We start from the raw sequence: 20712 nt of genomic DNA, 5'->3' as shown, positions 1-20712 counted from the left end.
TTGGAGTGCTGTCACTAGTTGTGTTCCGCAAGGATCTGTTTTGGGACCATTGCTGTTTGTCATTTTTATAAATGACCTGGAGGAAGGGTTAGAAGGTTGGGTGAGCAAGTTTGCGGATGATACGAAAGTCGGAGGAGTTGTAGACAGTGAGGAAGGATATGGCAGGTTACCGCGGGATATAGAGAAGCTGCAGAGCTGGGCAGAAAGGTGGCAAATGGAGTTCAATGTAGCTAAGTGTGAAGTGATTCACTTTGGTAAGAGTAATAAAAAGATGGATTACTGGGCTAATGGTAGACTACTTGGTAGTGTGGAAGAGCAGAGGGATCTTGGTGTCCATGTACACAGATCTCTGAAAGTTGCCACCCAGGTAAATAGTGCAGTGAAGAAGGCTTATAGCGTACTGGCTTTTATTGGTAGAGGAATTGAGTTCCGGAGTCCTGAGGTCATGCTGCAGTTGTATAAGACTCTGGTGCGGCCGCATCTGGAATATTGTGTGCAGTTTTGGTCGCCATACTATAGGAAGGATGTGGAGGCACTGGAACGGGTGCAGAGGAAGTTTACCAGGATGTTGCCTGGTATGGTAGGAAGATCCTATGAGGAAAGGCTGAGGCACTTGGGGTTGTTTTCTTTGGAGAAAAGAAGGTTTAGGGGTGATTTGATAGAGGTGTACAAGATGATTAGGGGGTTAGATAGGGTTGACAGTGAGAACCTTTTTCCACATATGGAGTCAGCTATTACAAGGGGGCATAGCTTTAAATTAAGGGGGGGTAGATATAGGACTGATGTTAGGGGTAGGTTCTTCACTCAGCGAGTCGTAGGATCATGGAATGCCCTGCCAGTAGCAGTAGTGGACTCTCCCTCTTTATGGGTATTTAAGCGGGCATTGGATAGGTATATGGAGGATAGTGGGTTAGTGTAGGTTAGGTGGGCTTTGATCGGCGCAACATCGAGGGCCGAAGGGCCTGTACTGCGCTGTATTGTTCTATGTTCTATGTTCTACTATACATGTTATTTTAGTTCTTAAGTGACAGTCAAAACATCCAAAATTGCTTGAGTGAACACTTACTGAAATTCAACAGAAACAAACAGAAATAACTAGTTGAATCAATTACAAATAAAAGCTCATGCATGCCATTCGAAATTATTTGTAGCTTAGAATTCACTGGAAACACTATGCACATCAAATGAAGTTGTCATGCTGCTGAAGGCTGAAGCAAGTGACTGGTACAAGTTGTTGACTATGATGTAAGAAAATGTGTTTCCGAAATATATTTGTACTGAGAGCAAAGCCATCGCAAAAGAGCATCCTTAGTTAACAAAAGGATCCCTATGAATAGGGCAGTTTGTATTTCCACACAATAAACAATGAAAGCCAGTAGCTGTTTGTTTGTTTTCCAATCATGAAAGAAGGCATTATACTGAGCTTCCCATCGGTGATGCTGAATTTGAGGTTGAGAGAGCCAGGATTTTAATGTTTATCTTCAAATAAAAAAAGGATAATACCTTTTCCTGGAGATTGAAAGTGATAGTGAAGCTAACCCAAATTCCGAATTGGAATTCAATTGTGTGGGCTGCTGTAGACTTTGAAGATAGGAGGTATGTAAAATCCAATGGACATCCTTTCTATTCCCTATCTGCCTGCCACACCCCATCTGAAATCTTACAGCAAGATGGGGTGTGGTATTGGGTAGCCTGTCCACATTGGTACAATTTACTTGTCAATTAACAGTCATGTAAGGATCTCATGCAGTCCCAGTAGTATTTTACCCCACCTTCAGCTGTGTGGGCTAATGTTGGGCAAAGGGTGGGATGATCCTGTTTTGGGGCTTGTGGTTTCTGGTTTGTGATAGGTAATTTGCTGATTTTTAGGTGGTTCGAAACTCCCCCAGATCCTTGGTTCTGACACTGGACTTATTTAGGAATGTGACATGAAGAAGACAGTAGACAGGTGTTTCAGGGCAAAAGAATCACTGTGTTTATTAAATACAACATGGAAGTAGAATATAAGTAATAAAAGTAAATGTAATAAACAGTGAAATAGACACAATCAACTATACAGAGGATAGTAAATAAATACCCAGTTAAATTAAGCTTGGGCTAAACATGATTAGAAGCTAAGCAGCAGTTTTAATCACAGAAACTTTAATCACAGAAACTTCCTAGCGCTGGGGTGCCTGCATTGTCACCACCTATCATTCCCTCCCTGCTAACTAGGTTGGAAACTTTGGGGGTCTCAAGAGTTTTCAGCTCACTCCTGAGGAAAATGCAGGTTTAAAGTGCACCTGGTTGCTGAGGCTCTTGCCATCATTTCTCATGGCTTAGGGCTGGCCTTTGTCAGGAAGCTCTTGTTCGGATAGCGCTTGGTTGGCATTCCCCCTCTCGGATGTCCTTTATTGCAATGATGCTCTTGGTTTGTCTTGCTGGTTCAGCTTCTCTGTTCGGCCTCTGAAATTCTTGGTTTCAAAGCTGTTGTTGGGGCTGGGGCCTGTGGGGAAGCTGTCTTTGCAAACTCTTGTTGTTGAAAAGGCTCTCACTCTCCCTCAGATCAGGACTAGTAGTTACACAAGCTGGGTGCCCCGTTACCTCCTCTCAAAACTGTGTTACCATTGTGTTTCTGGTGTTTCATTTGAGGTCATTTGGCTTCCTAATAGTTAAATTTAAAAAGCACAACACCAGATTATAGTCCAACAGGTTTATTTGGAAGTACAAGCTTTCAGAGCGCTGCTCCTTTGTCAGGTAGCTAGCTATAACCCAGTGTTGTGTGATTTTTAACTTTGCTCCCCCCAGTCCAACACAGACACCTCCACATCCTGATAGTTAAGAGTATATAACTTGATTCTGATTGAAGCTGAATGCCTCATATGTATGTGAATGAATATTTATTGAATTGAATGTTAGGTTCCAAAATGTTAGTCCAAGATGTTGAAGTTAATTTCAGTCTCAAGTGTTAGATTATTCTCTTGGTTTGGAGGTGTGAATTAGAATTCCAGCTTGAACAATAGTCCCAGACTGAAATCATTCTGACTCTGTTCTGAGGAAGGGTCACCAGACTAAAGCGTTAACTTTGATTTCTCTTCATAGATGCTGCCAGACCTGCTGAGTTTTTGCAGCAACTTCTGTTTTTTTTCTGTTGCAGCCTGAGGTCAGGCATTTGTCCAGTATTTTAGATAATGGGGATTTTTGCTCAATTCTACAGTTCATCGGAGATACCTCCTACCTTAATGTTATACCCCACTTTAACTCATCTCTTAAACCAAATCCTACACTCCTTGCTGAGACCCTGGGTTTACGTGGATTCATTGACAAGCTGAGAATACCTTGTGATATAGTAGCATTGTGGTTATGTTACTGACCTAACAATCCAGAACATTGGACCAATTATCTGAGGAATTTAACTTGTGTTATTAAAAAAAATTGAATTTATTTTTTAAAAAGGGAAAGGACCAGTATTGGTAGACCCGGGAACTGCGAGATTGTCGCAAAAATCCATCATGTTTCTTATATCACGTTTAGGAAAGAAAACCTGTATAGACATTTTTGGTTGACTTATAATTGTTGCTGATCAATTTCAGAACACTGACTCAGTTGTAACAAATAGGTATAATCAAAATGGGCTACATTCACTGTGTGATGGAAATGCTTGAGAAGGTTCTCTATTTCTGCAGAGGCAATTATGAATGGGCTGTGAATACTAGTCTTATCAGTGATGTTTGCATTGTGTAAACGAATTGTTTAAAAAAAGGCAGAGCAGGAATATTTGGACCAGAGCACAGAGGCCTGCTGTTCAGGAGCATCAGTTTGGGTGTAACTATGAAAAGGATTCTGGGTAATCCAAGATGGACGACAGGAAGACTTTGTGGCTGTAAGGACTGCTCTTTTTTCAGGTTTTTCAGTGTTGGAGCTGATATCCTTGAATTTTTGGAGCAATGCTTACTGTTTTATAAGCTGCAGCTTTGGGGAAAAAAAGGATCAAAGCAACAGCACTTGAAAAAGCAGAGACGAGTGAGAGGTAAAAAATGGAGAAGTAAACTTGCACAGTGAACCTGCACAGCTGACTGCTTCTGCTGTTCAGTGACAAGTATCTTTTGGACATTGGAGTTCCTTCTAAGAAAAATAAACAAATAGTGAAATTCACAGCTGACTTTGGAGAAGCCTATGTAGGGTAGCAGCTAAGTGGCTTATTTTTGTTAAATCTACAATAGTGATTTAGAGTAGTTTTTTTATTGCTTTACTGAGATCCGTCTCTTGATTAAACTTTAAAAACATAAAACATAGATACTAGGTTATCCTGGAATAGTGTTTTTAGAGCAGCAAGACTATGCTATTTTCCAGGTCTATAGATTGTTAAGGTGCATAGATAGCATTTAGTAGTATGACGTGCTCAGGGAGATAGTGAGAAAAGGGTGCAATTGGGAAAAGGAGAGAGTCAAACAGTCAGAGCAGGCAGGAACAAAGCAGAGAATAAGGTTGGACTGATAAATTAAACTGCATTTATTTCAATGTAAGAGGCCTGACAGTTAAGACATGAACTCAGGGTATGGTTGGGACCATGGGATGGAATATAATGGCGATTTAAGAAACGTGGCTCAGGGAAGGACAGGAGTGGCAGCTTAATGTTCCAGGATATAGAAAGGGGGGGGGGCATTTTTGATTTGGGACAAAATTATGGTTGTACTTACATTTATCTAAATTTAGTTCCTTGAAAGTGGAGTAGCAGGTAGAGAGGATAGTGAAGAAGGCAGTTGGTATGCTTTCCTTTATTGGTCAGAGTATTGAGTATAGGAGTTGTGAGGTCATGTTGCGGCTGTACAGGACTTTGGTTAGGCCACATTTGGAATGTTGCATGCAGTTCTGGTCTCCCTCCTATTGAAAGGATGTCATGAAGCTTGAAAGGCTTCAGAAAATATTTACAAGAATGTTGCCAGAGTTGGAGAGTTTGAAGTGTAGGGAGAGGCTGAATAGGCTGGGGCTGTTCTCCCTGGAGCGTTGGAGGCTGAGGAATGACCTCATAGAAGTTTATAAGACCATAAGACATAGGAGTGAAAGTAAGGCCATTCAGCCCATCGAGTCCACTCCGCCATTGAATCATGGCTGATAGGCATTTCAACTCCACTTACCCGCATTCTCCCCGTAGCCTTTAATTCCTTGTGACATCAAGAATTTATCAATCTCTGCCTTGAAGACATTCAGCGTCCTGGCCTCAACTGCACTCCGCGGCAATGAATTCCACAGGCCCACCACTCTCTGGCTGAAGAAATATCTCCGCATTTCTGCTCTGAATTTATCCCCTCTAATTCTAAGGCTGTGTCCATGGGTCCTAGTCTCCTCACCTAACGGAAATAATTTCCTAGCGTCCACCCTTTCCAAGCCATGTGTTATCTTGGAAGTTTCTATTAGATCTCCCCTTAATCTTCTAAACTCCAATGAATACAATCCCAGGCTTCTCAGCTGTTCCTCGTATGTTGGACCTACCATTCCAGGGATCATCCGTGTGAATCTCCGCTGGACATGCTCCAGTGCCAGTATGTCCCTCCTGAGGTGTGGGGCCCAAGACTGGACACAGTACTCCAAATGGGGCCTAACCAGAGTTTTATAAAGTCTCAGTAGCACAACGGTGCTTTTATATTCCAACCCTCTTGAGATAATTGACAAGATTACATTCACTTTCTTAATCACGGACTCAACCTGCATGTTTACCTTTAGAGAATCCTCGACTAGCACTCCCAGATCCCTTTGTACTTTGGCATTATGAATTTTCTCACCGTTTGGAAAGTAGTCCATGCTTGTATTGTTTTTTTCCAAAGTGCAAGACCTTGCATTTGCTCACGTTGAATTCCATCAACCATTTCCTGGACCACTCTCCCAAACTGTCTAGATCCTTCTGCAGCCTCCTCACTTCCTCAGTACTACCTGCCTGTCCACCTAACTTTGTATCATCGGCAAACTTCGCTAGAATGCCCCCAGTCCCTTCATCCAGATCATTAATATATAATGTGAACAGCTGCAGACCCAACACTGATCCCTGTGGGACACCACTTGTCACCGGCTGCCATTCCAAAAAAGAACCTTTTATCCCAACTCTCTGCCTTCTGTCAGACAACCAATCCTCAATCCATATCAGTAGCTCATCTCAAACACCATGGGCCCTCACCTTGCTCAGCAGCCTCCCGTGTGGCACCTTATCAAAGGCCTTTTAGAAGTCTAGATAAACCACGTCCACTGGGTTTCCCTGGTCTAACCTACTTGTCACCTCTTCAGAGAATTCCAACAGGTTTGTCAGGCACAACCTCCCCTTACTAAATCCATGTTGACTTGTTCTAATCTGACCCTGCTCTTCCAAGAATTTAGAATCCTCATCCTTAACGATGGATTCTAGAATTTTACCAATAACCGAGGTTAGGCTAATTGGCCTATAATTTTCCATCTTTTGTCTTGATCCTTTCTTGAACAATGGGGTTACAACAGCGGTCTTCCAATCATCCGGGACTTTCCCTGACTCCAGTGACTTTTGAAAGATCTCAACCAACGCCTCACTATTTCCTCAGCCACCTCCCTCAGAACTCTAGGATGTAGCCCATCGGGGCCAGGAGATTTGTCAATTTTAAGACCTTTTAGCTTTTCCAGCACTATCTCTTTTATAATGGCAACCATACTCAACTCAGCCCCCTGACTCCCTTTAATTGTTGGGATATTACTCATGTCTTCCACTATGAAGACCGATGCAAAGTACTTATTAAGTTCTCCAGCTATTTCTTATCTCCCATCACGAGCCTTCTAGCCCAATGTCTACTTTTGACTGTTGTATATTTCTTATGTATTGAAAGAAACTTTTACTATCATTTCTAATATTACTGGCTAGCCTACCTTCATATTTGATCCTCTCCTTCCTTATTTCTCCCTTTTTTTATCCTCTGTTTGTTTTTGTAGCCTTCCCAATCCTCTGATTTCCCAGTGCTCTTGGCCACTTTATAGGATCTCTGTTTTTATTTGATACATTTCTTGACTTCTTTTGTCAACCATGGCTGTCTAATCCCTCCCTGGATAATCTTTCTCTTCTTGGGGATGAACCTCTGTACAGTGTCCTCAATTATACCCACAAACTCCTGCCATTTTTTGCTCTACTGTCTTCCCCGCTAGGCTCTGCTTCCAGTCTATTTTCGTCAGTTCCTCTCTCATGCCCTCATAATTACCTTTATTTAACTGTAACACCATTACATCAGATTTTGCCTTCTCTCTTTCAAACTGCAGACTGAACTCGACCATATTATGATGGCTGCTTCCTAAGTGTTCCCTTACTTTAAGATCTTTTGTAAAGTCTGGTTCATCACATAGCACTAGGTCCAGAATAGCCTGTTCCCTTGTGGGCTCCATGACAAGCTGTTCCAAAAAGCCATCCTGTAAGCATTCCATGAATTCCCTTTCTTTGGATCCACTGGCAACATTATTTACCCAGTCCACCTGCATATTGAAGTCCCCCATGATCACCGTGACCTTGCTTTTCTGACATGCCTTCTCTATTTCCCAGTACATGTTGCGCCCCTGGTCCTGACCACTGTTAGGAGGTCTGTACATAACTCTCATTATGGTTTTTTTGCCTTTATGGTTCCTCAATTTCACCCACACTGACACCACATCATCCGACGCTATGTCATTCAGTGCCATAGATTTAATTTTGTTCTTAACTAACAGGGCAGCCCCGCCTCCTCTGCCCGCAACCCTGTCTTTTTGATAAGTTGAAAATCCTTGGATGTTTAACTGCCAGTCCTGATCCCCCCGCAGCCACGTCTCTGTGATGCCTACCACATCATAATCATTCACGATGATCTGTGCTGTTAGTTCTTCTACTTTGTTACGAATGCTATGAGCATTCAGGTAAAGTGCCTTAATGCTAACTTTCTTATGATTAGAGATATTGGAAGTCATAAGATGTCCTAAGTTATCCTTCCTTTTTGCTGCATTCCCAGTCTGCCTCAAGTTTAAATCCGCCTGCACACATGCTATCCTGCTGCTTATCTATCCATTTAACTCTATACTCCCTGTCGCTTTCACTTTCCGTTCCCCCCCAACTCAGAAGTTTAAAGTCCTACTGAACACCCTATTTATCCTCTTCGCTAGAACATTGGTACCAGATTGGTTCAGGTGGAGACCGTCCCAATGGTACAGATCCCCCCGGTTCCAAAACTGATGCCAATGCCACATGAAATGGAATTCCTCTTTCCCACACCAATCCCTTAGCCACGTGTTTACTTCCCTAATTTTCTTATCCCTATGCCAATTGGCACGTGACTTGGGCAGTAATCCGGAGATTATGACCCTTGAGCACCTGTACTTCAATTTCCTACCTAGTGCTTGATAATCCCCAAACAGGTCCTCCACTCTAGCTTTGCCTATGTTGTTAGTCCCAACGTGGACCACAACAACTGGATCCTCCCCCTCCTGCTCCACTATCCTTTCAAGCCAGTCGGAGATGTCCCGCAACCTGGCACCGGGCAGGCAACACACCACGCGAGACTCCCGATCCGGCTTGCATAGGATACTATCTGTCCCCTTAATTATAGAATCCCCTATAACAACTACTTGTCTTTTTGCTCCCCCCTCTTGAATGGCCTTCTGCACCATGGTGCCGTGGTCAGCTGCTCATCCTTTTCCTCATCCGTAATGGGAGCAAGAATCTCATACCTGTTGGACAAGGTCAAGGGCTGAGGCTTCTGCACTCCTGAATTCAGGTTCCCCCTACCTGCCTTACTTACAGTCACACTCTGATGTCCCTGATCACTAACTGAATGTGAATTACCTAATCTCCCAGGTGTGACTGCCTCCTGAAACAAAGCATCCAGGTAACTCTCCCCCTCCTGGATGTGCCACAGTGTTTGAAGCTCAGATTCCAGATAATCAACTCTGAGCCAGAGTTCTTCCATCATCCAACACTTGCTGCAGATGTGGTCACTGCCATTCACAATGCGATCAGCCAGCTCCCACATCATACAGCTACAGCACATCACCTGCCCCGCCATCTCTGCTTAGTTAATTACTTTTTTTGTATAAATTTGAGTTAAAATACTTTCTGATACCTCTCTGCTGTAGTCTTTTTCTAAAAACCAATTAATAGATAAACCAAAAAAGTAAATTTTTAACCAGTTACTGATAAAGAAATAGAAAATGCTTACCTTAACAAACCAGAGTCTTGGGTTTAGCTGCCTTCATGTTTAAATACTCACTGCTTTCCTTCCCGGCTGCCCCTCTGGTTGTCGTCACTTCCCCATGCTGCTCCCACTCCTTCTGAAGGAAAAAAAAACAGCTTCCCGCTACCGGTAAGTAATTTTAAAACAAACTGTCTTACCTTAGCTGTAGTCTTCCGGGTTCGTTTAACCTCAGCTGCTGCTCACACTCAAAAAAAATCATGAGGGGCATGGATAGGATAAATAGACAAGGTGGGGAGACCAGAACTATAGGGCGTAGGTTCAGGGTGAGAAGGGAAAGATATAAAATAGAATAGAATAGTATCCTTACAGTGTGGAAACATGCCATTCGGCCCAACAGGTCCAAAGGGCCTGTGGGCTAACCTTTTCACGCAGAGGGTGGTGCATTTATGGAATGAGCTGCCAGAGGAAGTGGAGGAAGCTGGTACAATATAACATTTAAAAGGCATTTCGTGGGTCTATGAATAGGAAGGTTTTAGAGGAGTATGGGCCAAGTGCTGGCATATGGGACAGGATTAATTTGGGATATCTACTTGGCATGGACGAGTTGGACGGAAGAGTATGTTCCATGCTGTACATCACTGAGTCTATATGGTGACAGACAAACAGTAACTGACATCTAAGGAATTTGCTAAAACAAGCAATAAGCCTGAGGATTCTGAGTTTTAAAACTCCGATATGGAGCACCAAGGAATTAATGAGGTAAGAAAATTAGTAAACCAGAGAGAAACATAAATATTGACTATCTGTTTTTGTTTAGTATACGTCTAGGAAGTGATCAGAGCATTTAAACATAGACCAATTAGAGGCAAAGATAGATGTAATTGTAATTTCGAATAATGAATTCACAAGGTCATTAAACAGTGCTTTGTATTTGTAAGAATATAAAAAAATAGAAGCGGGGAAAACACTTACTTACTCGTGGTTATGATTTGGAGATGCCGGTGTTGGACTGGGGTGTACAAAGTTAAAAATCGCACAACACCGGGTTATAGTCCAACAAGTTTAATTGGAAGCACACTAGCTTTCGGACTATCATCTGATGAAGGAGCGATGCTCCAAAAGCTAATGTACTTCCAATTAAACCTGTTGGACTATAACCTGGTGTTGTGTGATTTTTAACGTTACTCGTGGTTGGTCAGGCTATTGACTCTACTCTATTTTCCTCCCTGCCTCTTATTCCATCCTTGACTATTGTTGATTCACAATGAAAGGTATTAAAAGCATTCCAGAAATGATGGCATACCAGAAGTCTTGCAAGAATAAGAAAATTTAAAGTCATCAGAATGAGAAAATGAATAGTACTGGAGGTAGCTGCAGAGAAGTTGACACGTTTATTTTTGGCATTTCAGATTCCTGAAGTTCTAGAACTGTTTCCAAAGACCAGAGATTAACAAACCTAATTCTGCTAATGATAAAACAGTGAATTGTATTAGTTAGACTGATCGTAGTCTCTTATTAGGTATTAATAAAATGATCACGTGGTTAAGCATGATCAATGCAGAATTATGTTTTTTTAAGGACATAGCTGTTAAGATGGTTAATGGGAAGCCAGTGGATGTGTATATTTGAATTTTCAAAAAGCACTCAATGAGGGATCACACAAGAAGCTACCATTCAAAATGAGGACTTGTGGGTTGGGGGTAATGTATTAGTATGGAATAAGGTTTAGTTAATGGACAGAAAATGGAATGTAGATATAAATTGGACATTTTCAAGTATCTTGGTGAAAGTAAGGACTGCAGATGCTGGAGATCACAGTCGAGTGTGTGATGCTGGCCGTGCTAATTTTCAAGTATCTGGCAGGTCTCAGTACTTAGGCCTTAGCTACTTACAATCTATCCCAATGGCTTAGATGAGGGAGGGGAGTGTAAGAAGTTTTATGATGATAAAATTAAAGCAGTAATTTAAGCTCTGAGAGGGACACAAAGAGTCTGCAGTGGGATATAGATGGGTTGGGTAAGAACATGGCACTTTGAACGTAATATAAGGAATCCAGGCATTAATTAAAGCAATACATAGAAACCATTCTTTGGAGACTTGTGTGCCAGTTTCTGAAAAAGATCTAACCAAATGATGTGAGTTGGCCAGAAAACATTGAAAAATGCTCAACAAGCAATGAAAACTAGAGCTGATAAAAAGCTTGGATTCTTTTTTGCCGCAGACAATGAGTTAATGCTGTTTTCTGTCTCCAAGGAACTACTAAAAGCTAGATTCACTGGACCTTATAAAGTCCAAAAGAAACTCTAACAATTGAATTATGAGATGTGTTCTCCAGACAGAAGATAAAATCAGGGAGGTTATCACTCTAATATGTTAAAGCGATACCATAGCAAGGAAGATAGTCTGTAGTGAAAGAAGTATGGAGTGAAATAAAAATATCAGAATGATTCATGACTAAATTATTAACAATTTAATACTTTAAAGTAGAAATTGAACCTCAAACGTTGACCCACCTGTAGTCAGATTGAATAATATGGAGGTGTTTGTGAAGTTGGAAGGACTATTACATTCTCTCCCAGAGAACTATTGAAGTTACCAACAGAAGCTATTACAGAAGCAATGCATTGATTTATATAAATAGACTAGGTAAAACCTCTTTTCTTATACATGATTTTAAAGTAGTCTCAGACCCAAACCCTCACCCTGCTGAATCCAACCCCTGCTGGATGCAATTTCTCCCACCGAATCTGACTTTCCCTAAACACTGTATCACTTACCCTGCCTAACCATTTGACACCATACCACCTACCTACCTGGTAACCAACTTAACTGGCATCCTATCCAGCTGGCACGTTACTTAGCTGCTACCATATCTTCTGCACCCTAACCTTATGTCCCTACCATTTGATAGAAGCTGTCGAAGTGGCTGTCTGTGGTTCCGAACCTTTCAAATTACAGAATATAACAGATGACTGCTGTGAAAAACTCTTCCCCTGACTGTTTTGCACAACGAGAGAGTAGTCAGTATGGAAGTGTGGCTCCACATTTCTGAATAAGTTCTGATCTGAATCTTGTGTCAGAAATCTCTGTGTGAGATTTCCACTCCCCTCAAGATCTAGTTGCGATTCTTATGGAATTCTAGTGTCATTCTAAAGCACTGAAGACAGACAAATAGTGCAGACAAATCTAGTTGCACGACGGCTGAAGAAAGATCAGATCTACAAAGGTTAAAAATTGCATGGCTCAGTGTTCGAACTGTTGAATGAAAAATAGCAAACAGTACTGGAGGCAGCCATTGTTGTCCTGACATCACTGCTTCTGGAACCAGTAGACCAAATCATCTTTTGTAATTGTTTGCTTCCTCAATTTGATTAAGGTGCTATAAAATTACCTATGAGAACAGCCAAGGAGAACTCATTACCTTTGAATCAATTGAGAACAAGACTTGTGCACACTAGCTTATTGCTTTGTGTACACTCCCTCCAAAGGAAATTGCATTTTCTTGAATTGTTACTTAATCCTGAATGTTAGGATTTCTGGTGCTGTGTGGCTTTTACTTTTGATGGAAACTTTAACTAAAGACAAAATTTGACACTGAGTGTTTTATGTTCACTAACACCTTTTAAAATCCTAAATGTGGAACCAGAGAGAACAAAGGTGTTATATCATTGGTCTTTTTAAGTTTGTTCTCCTGTACATTCCAGGTAATTTTGTAGTTACCTCTGTTGATGGCAAAACAAATATCACTAGCTGCACTTTAATCTTCTATTCCCCACGTTTGTTTGCAAGCTATGGAAACCAGACTCCCCTCCTGATAATCACAATCAATCATATGCGAATAGTTATTTTTTACACCATTTGTATTGACAGTGACATAACACTGCAACATAAAAGTAATTTAAGATAAAATAATATTAAGGACATGGCTTTTTCCTGATTTTTATTTGTCTACTAGAGCGACAATGAATCATGTACTGTTCTCCTGTGTATGTACTTACATTCTGATTTTCAAGGGGCATCCTTACTGTTGTAAGGAGGATGGGGAGTCCCACAATAATTTTATTGTGATTTGCATGTTACTCTATTTTTGACACTGACTTTGAGGAACCCATTAATGTCATGATATCATGGGTTGACAAGCACACCAATGTATTGTCACCATCACAATCCCACTTAAAGCTCTAGACAGCCTAAAACAAAATTATAATATTGTTCTATTTCTTGTTCCTCTTTCTTCATGAAGATTGATATGGCAACTCTTCTACGATCAACTTGCAACACCTTTATGAAGACATTGGACGAATGCATGCAAATTGCAAATGCTACCTTGAGGCCTGAACTGTTTCACCCGACACCTCCAAGTTCCCCACATGTGACAGTCATAAAACCAAACAGAGTATGTTTGATTTTTAAGCAATTTTTTTTGTGCATTCACTATTGGTAATGGCTCTCTTCAAATGATATATGCTGAATCTCTTTTAAACCTCTGTCTTTTTAACTTGCTCTGGCAGGTCCAAATTGAATGCAATACAGGGTCCTGGAACCATGAGATATTTATTAATAAATTGGTATCATAAACACACTCTCCTTACTAAAGTTACATACTATTTAATGTATTTATTTCTTTGGCTTAGCTCTAGTCCATTATCCTGCGATATGGCTGCTATTAAAGCAATTTAAAAAAAGGAAAATGAAATGAGAAAGCTTTTAATAAATGGGGAAAGAAACTGATCTGATTTCTGTCCCTTTGCTAATATTCCTTGATCCCTTTATGAGAGAAGTAACTACACAACCAGAGAAGGCGTTCGAGAAGGAAAATTCCTACATGGTTGTATTTTTGATGGTTTTTAATATGCATTTTTATAATCATCAAATAAGCTGGGCAGCAAAGAATCTGAAAATATCTCAAACATTTCAACAATAAGTTAAACAAGAATTTTCATGCTCCTGCTCTGCAGTGGTAATGTGACTATTACTTTGCACTGACAGAAGACTGAAGTCCAAAATCATGTTCTGCCTACCTTACAATTGATCAACATTGTGCATAAATCTCAGTGCTGGTGTTATAATTCATTTCAATGTCCTTGGGAGAAAGCATCTACTAAGGCAACACAATTAAATTGGTGGACCTTATAGGTATTTGCAATCTTGCCTAACTTATATTACAGTTTCTGGATATTTTCAAGGTTTGCACATATAATTTGTTCTTTAAATTATCTCTAAGTCTTTTATTTGTGAATTTGCAACCTTCATAAACCTTGGTGAACAGTCCTTCCAGTTTAGATCGTCGAAGTTCCTGCAGATGCCTAGCTCTACATGGAAACTCTCTTCCCCTAAATTACATGCTAAAACTATCTTTTTTTATAAAAGCCAAAATTATTAGATTTTCTGATATGATGTGTGCAATTTACATATATATATATATATATATATATAATATATATATATTTTAAAATAATTTATTTTTGAGTTTAGGTTTGTGTGTAGTGGTATGTGGGCTTTCGTGTCGCTAAAAGAATGTCATGATTAAATTAAAAGGCTTTCTGAAGCCTTTGATTTAAAAAAAAATAGAGAATTTGTGGAGGCTAAGGGGAATTTGTTTACATCAGAAAAGCTTTGCAAGAGAACAAAATAAACACTTTTCAGTTAGAAGGATCTGGAATTGTGTTGCTAGTTGACTTAAAGGAAAAACCCATTGCTTGGAAAACCAGTTTACATTCAGTCTGCAGAATTCCTAGTTGAAGCTGAATAAGTAAACAATTTGTCCGGAAGGAAGCTTCGAACTGCTAAGAAATAGGTTACCTCAGTGGAAGGAATTTAGTTTGGAAGTTCCAGACCAGAATTGTTTAGTTACATTACCGAAGTACAGTTGTATACAGGTTTAAAGTAGAGGCTATCAGTTTCTCAAGACTGGGAATTGAAGCATCGGTTAAGTTGATGGTTTAGTTGTAGATATGATAAAGAAGGGAATTCTCTTTCGAATTTCATTGGGATAAATGGAATTGTATTTTACAGTGTGCTTCAAAATCTTTAAATGTGACACAAAGTAAATAGTTTATTTAATTTTATCTTCATTTCTTTTGTGTCATAAACTTCTGTTTTATTGTCAAAACCAAATCTGAAGCATTGCATACTTGTCAACCTTGTTAAAACAAAAAAGAAACTGTTATTGAGCCAAATTGCAGTTTGGGATCTGACTTATTAGTAATGATATTAGTTGAGATCATACAATTTTATTTTAAGGAGGGAATTGTGATGAAACTTGTATGATTTATGTATGAAAATCATTTGTAGACTTTGGATTTTAAAATAGTAGCCTGTGTGATTGGTTACTTTTGTGATGGGTTGGAAAAATTATCACAATAACTATATCAGGCAGTCTTTCCAGGATAATGACTAATTTGGAATAAGTTAGAGTAGGGACCCTGGACTGGTAACGGAGGATTATTTTTACTGTGTTGGTTTATGACCGGTGGTGTGAGTACTGAACGCCCTTAACTTGTTTTTGTTTAAGGATAGTCAAGGATTGATTTTATCTTACAGCCCCCAGGGAATTAAAATTTTTAGAAATTCTGATGAGTCCTGACTGACGTCAGAAGCAATCATAGTTTCTTTTCAAGAAATGAGTATCAAACCATTTAGTCAAAACACATATTATCATAGGAGGAAACTTAAGTTTTTGCAAATTACAGACCAACAGTATTTGGTTAGGAATTTGCAGATTATTAAAAGCTAAGAAATCCAAGCTGCAGGTTTTGAGAATATTCATTTAAGAAGATTATGTTGTTCACAGGAAACAACAGCTGGGGAGAATCAACTAACTCGAACCTAAATATCAGATATTGAGAGTTAGCTTTTCTGGATTTGTCTTAATTCAAGCTTTATCTTACTGTATGTTTTAAAAGTGTTTTCTCATTGTGTTTTGCATCTGTATGACTTTGGTTTTGTTTGTGAGTAATAAGCAGCTGTTCTGCTGTTAAAGAAACTCTGTGGCCTCTTGTGATGCTGACTGACCCCACACTAACCAAAATAAAAATATGGTCTTATCAGGCCAGATTTCATTCTGGGATCGGACTTGTTCAGTAGTCCCACATGCCAGGGCCATACCAAAATGGTCTAATTGGACATTAATTGATGAATTCAACAATCTGAACTTGTCACATACTTTTGTAGTCTCCATCAGTCTACTAAGTTGGGAATGTTGAAAATTTAAGGACCGTATTATTGTTATACAAGACACATTTAAACTTTGATTGAGATTTAAATGATATTGGTCATATATCTTAATGAAGCAAACTTTTGAAACAGTGAGGTCAGGATGATTGTTACTTTAAAATTCATCAGCAACATTTTATCATTTGTTAAATGAGGAGTTAGAGATGTTGCCATTTTATTCTAATTTGTGTTCTTTTATCATTTTTATAGATTAAACACCATCTTCAATCCAGTTACAGTTGCACAAAAAGGTCAGAACTTATCGCGAATGTTAGACTCGCAGTTTCTCCATTCAGAATTGACATTCAAATTTGGCTACCCATAATTGTTAAAAATCTCAGAGCTCCAAATTATGAATTTCTTTTTCAGTGACTGATAACTCAATAAATGAGGCAAGCTTTCTGTTTTGGCCATGTTTCACAGTCATAAAACTAATAACCAAGGCTTTTATGAAAAAAAAAGTTGATTGAGTTGCTATTATCAAACAATCTTGCCGTTGCTGTGAGGGTAAAAACAAGTGGTGTCATTGTAGACCCAAAGCATGGTCAGTCTTGTTAAAATTGATCAAAATTAGGAACATATAAAAGCAATTAATTTTGGTCAGTGGCTAAAGACAGATTAGTGATGTACAAAGTAAAAACTAGATTAGATTAGATTACTTACAGTGTGGAAACAGGCCCTTCGGCCCAGCAAGTCCACACCGACCCTCCGAAGAGCAAGCCAACCAGACCCATTCTCCTACGTTTACCCTTTCACGTAACACTACGGACAATTTAACATGGCAAATTCACCTATCCTGCACATTTTTGGACTGTGGGAGGAAACCGGAGCACCCAGAAGAAACCCACGCAGACACGGGCAGAATGTGTAAACTCCACACAGACAGTTGCCTGAAGCGGGAATTGAACCCGGGTCTCTGGCGCTGTGAGGCAGCAGTGCTAACCACTGTACCACCGTGCTGCCCACAAGTGCTAGTGCACTTGTTGTTTTTAACTTCTCCATGCCTGATCTGGAGGCTTAATTTCTTCCATTAAAATATTTCCTGGTAGTTAATCTTTGGGAAGATGTTAATAGTTTTGGAAACGGGTAATTTGCCTCCTTACATGAAGCAATTACCTGGAAATGTGGAGGAAGAAAATACTTTTTCCAAACAATAGACAGCGTAAATTTATTTAAAATTCTTTCTTTGCTTGAAAAGGCATAACTTGGAATTTGTTGGATGATAGTATCATATTAATGGTGGTGTAATAGTGAAATTACATGGCTGTCACTGCTAAAGTCCCAAAGAATTTTATTGCTAATGAACGAATTTCAATGAAGGCATCATTTTGTGTGATCTTATTGCTGATCTGATGGAATCTGGAAAAGATATTTTATATAAATAATAAAGTTTATTGTTTATAGTAGGAATGAGCTGAATAACTTTCAAAATGAATCGACAATAGACAAGGCCAACATCAAGACTGTGGGAAGACCACAATCAGAAAATGACAATCAATATCCAGTAAACTCAAGAATGGAAAATACAGAAAATATGGAAGGTATGTTTTTCAATAAATTGAAGAATAAATAACATTTCAAACTGTCAAGAGAGCCATATTGACAAAGCCCTGGAGTGGGTTAAATGTTTGTAACCCTGCTTGGAGTGTGTGGTTATTGAACAAGCTAATGAATGGAATCCTTGACTGTAACCTATTTAAGTTATAAAATTATGTTAGTACAAGTGCACTGCAGTAGAAACACAGTCAACAGTTTTTTTTGCATACCATCAAAAATGGGAATTTTGTATGTAACTGGATGCAGTTCTCAAAAGAAAGTTAAAAGAATTAAGCTAAGCAATGATGTTCAATCCAATGAAGTAAAATCCAATTAGGTAGGCCCAGAGTGGTCCTCTAAAGCACCTTGTGATTTTTCCCCTATTAAAATAAGTGGGTGAAAGCTTGTTGCATGATGAGTGATGTGCAAAACCCCCGTCCCTGCCCACACTGTCTTTGACCAATGAATTCATTGTAATACAGCTTGGGCGGCACGGTGGCACAGTGGTTAGCACTCCTGCCTCACAGCACCAGAGACCCGGGTTCAATTCCCATCTCAGGCGACTGACTGTGTGGAGTTTGCACGTTCTCCCTGTGTCTGCGTGGGTTTCCTCCCACAGTCCTAAGATGTGCAGGTCAGGTGAATTGGCCATGCTAAATTGTCCGTAGTGTTAGGTAAGGGGTAAGTGTAGGGGTAAGGGTGGGTTGCGCTTCGGCGGGGCGGTGTGGACTCGTTGGGCCGAAGGCCTGTTTCCACACTGTAAGTAATCTAATCTAATCTTAATGTTTTGGAGCATTCTGAAAACTCCCTCAACTTCCCTGGAATGCTCACTAATGGTGAAACTACTTTAAATGTACTTCTTGCAGTGATCTGATGCTGCTTCAGTAAAGTATTCTTCCTACAGCATGTAGTTTGCATAAGAACCTTTATTGTTTGAAGTCTCTGATCAGCTTTTTGCATATGTATTGCTTAATGCACCTTGTGACCATTTTATGGGACAACTGGATTTTAGAGTACCGTTTATGAAAGCAGTGAATATTTTTAAGCAGAGTATTCAAAGCTTAGCAAGCTCTTGAAAAATATTACAAGATTTTTAAATCAGCCCAACAAAAGAAAGATTGTACAACCGAAGTAATGGATCCTTCCAAACAATTGCATTTTCTTTTTGTTTCCCATTATCTTTTGTTCTGAACAAGTGAGGTAGAAGAATGAAATCACTGTACTTCATACCATCATAGTATGCAAATTCCTAAGCTGTGCATGGTGCAACTCAGCAGCACTCTGTATCTCCGAAGCTGCCATGCAATACAGGCTCTGCTTCCGTTATGAATGCTGGTGTTTGTTTTCTGCAAATGATGCTGAACTAAAACTGAATGGAGGCAGTTGCAGCTCAGCATTTTTTTCAGTAATCTTCCCAGCTACTCAGAGGTTATAAAGTCCACTTCTTTGAATAGCAGCATTTCACATGCAAGCAAAACTTGGTCTTATCAGGATTGCCACTGAACCTCTTGCAAAGTATGTTAACAGTCATTATCTATACAGTGCTAAAACAAATGAGTCAATGATCTTGGGTTATTTTGGAGTAAATTACTCTTGTTGCAGGAAACCCAAGATGTTTGTATTAAAACTTAGTTCCAGAAAATATACATTGGGTATTTAATTCAGTGTCAGTCTATAATTTATAAGTAGCCTAATCCAAATGAGCATTCTTTTAAACAATGAAAATTTGACTTCTACTAAATCTTTTCTAATTCTGTGCTTTTCTTTCTTGTTGTCATAAAAGCAGAGAGGATGGACAACACTGAAGTAGTGGTTGCAGCTCCGGAGAAGACTGATGTGAATGTTGAACTTCAGCCTTCTGAATTTGCAGACGAAGTTCCCAAAACTGGTGAGGACCTGGGTGACACGAATGCAATGCTGGAAACAGAAAACAGAGAGATTCAGACATTTTTTAGTGCAATGGAACAAAGGTATGAAAAGTATGCATGAGAATCCCCATGCATTACAAAATAAATTGCTTCATTTCAGGAACAGGATTTCAATCATTTTGTTTTTGTAATCACTATACTTTTTTTTAAGCAATCGGTAAATTTTGGTTTATTTAAACTTTGTCTGGTTTCACTCTTTAAATAAAGGACGTGCTTCTAACTGGTTAGTGATGCTTTGGAACATGGACAAACTTTTTTTTCCATAGCATGAAATCCTCTGGGTATGGTGAGATGTTAAGATTTACAGCTGTATTTCCCTTTTAATGCCTTCATTTGAAGTACTCTCATAAAGGAACTGTGACAGATTGCGATAGAAATAATGAAGTTAGGGTTGTCCTCAATCTGTCACTGTAATGTTGATGAAATTCCCAAAGAAATAGCATAAATCACCACTTATGTACTTTGTGTAGAGTTAAGGAGAACCAATATTGAAATTAATAGGTGATAAAGTAAATTAGCATTTTCAATTGTCAATGAAAATTGCAATTATTTAGCCAGAAATTAATCATGGGGGAAAAATAAGTTTCAAAATTAGTCTCTATCAACTGGAGGCTATAATCAAACTGGGACATATATGTTTCAGCTAATCATAACATTGATCTAATACTTGAAACAATCTGAATGGATTTACAGGTCAGCAAATTCTGATTTTGGCTATATGATGCAATTTATTTTGTAAATTTATTCAAATAGCTGATACCTTTTCAACTGACCACCAGTCAAGTAATGTTATCTTGTTTTATTTTGTTATTACTGATTATGCATGGTATTTGCCCAGATTGGACTTCAGTGGCGATATTGATACCATTTCAACTTCCCCATGATAGCAT

General features: G+C 39.3%; 1 protein-coding gene across 5 annotated transcripts in view; it reads left to right on the top strand.

Moving 5' to 3' along the window:
* plekha8 (pleckstrin homology domain containing, family A (phosphoinositide binding specific) member 8) overlaps positions 1–20712 on the top strand; it is a 77937-nt gene that overhangs the window by 35388 nt on the left and 21837 nt on the right. For 2 of the 5 annotated variants that reach the window (XM_072575018.1, XM_072575021.1), the window contains 4 exons: positions 13387–13539; positions 16569–16609; positions 17763–17899; positions 19678–19864. In XM_072575018.1, coding sequence (XP_072431119.1) covers positions 13387–13539; positions 16569–16609; positions 17763–17899; positions 19678–19864 — 518 coding nt within the window. The remainder of the gene's footprint in view (positions 1–13386; positions 13540–16568; positions 16610–17762; positions 17900–19677; positions 19865–20712) is intronic. The other 3 variants (XM_072575019.1, XM_072575020.1, XM_072575022.1) reach the window with 3 other exon arrangements.

This window comes from Chiloscyllium punctatum, chromosome 8, assembly GCF_047496795.1.
Source record: "Chiloscyllium punctatum isolate Juve2018m chromosome 8, sChiPun1.3, whole genome shotgun sequence".
Classification (NCBI taxonomy): Eukaryota; Metazoa; Chordata; class Chondrichthyes; order Orectolobiformes; family Hemiscylliidae; genus Chiloscyllium; species Chiloscyllium punctatum.
Note: the sequence above shows the minus strand (reverse complement) of the source record. Positions and strands in the feature narration are given on the sequence as shown.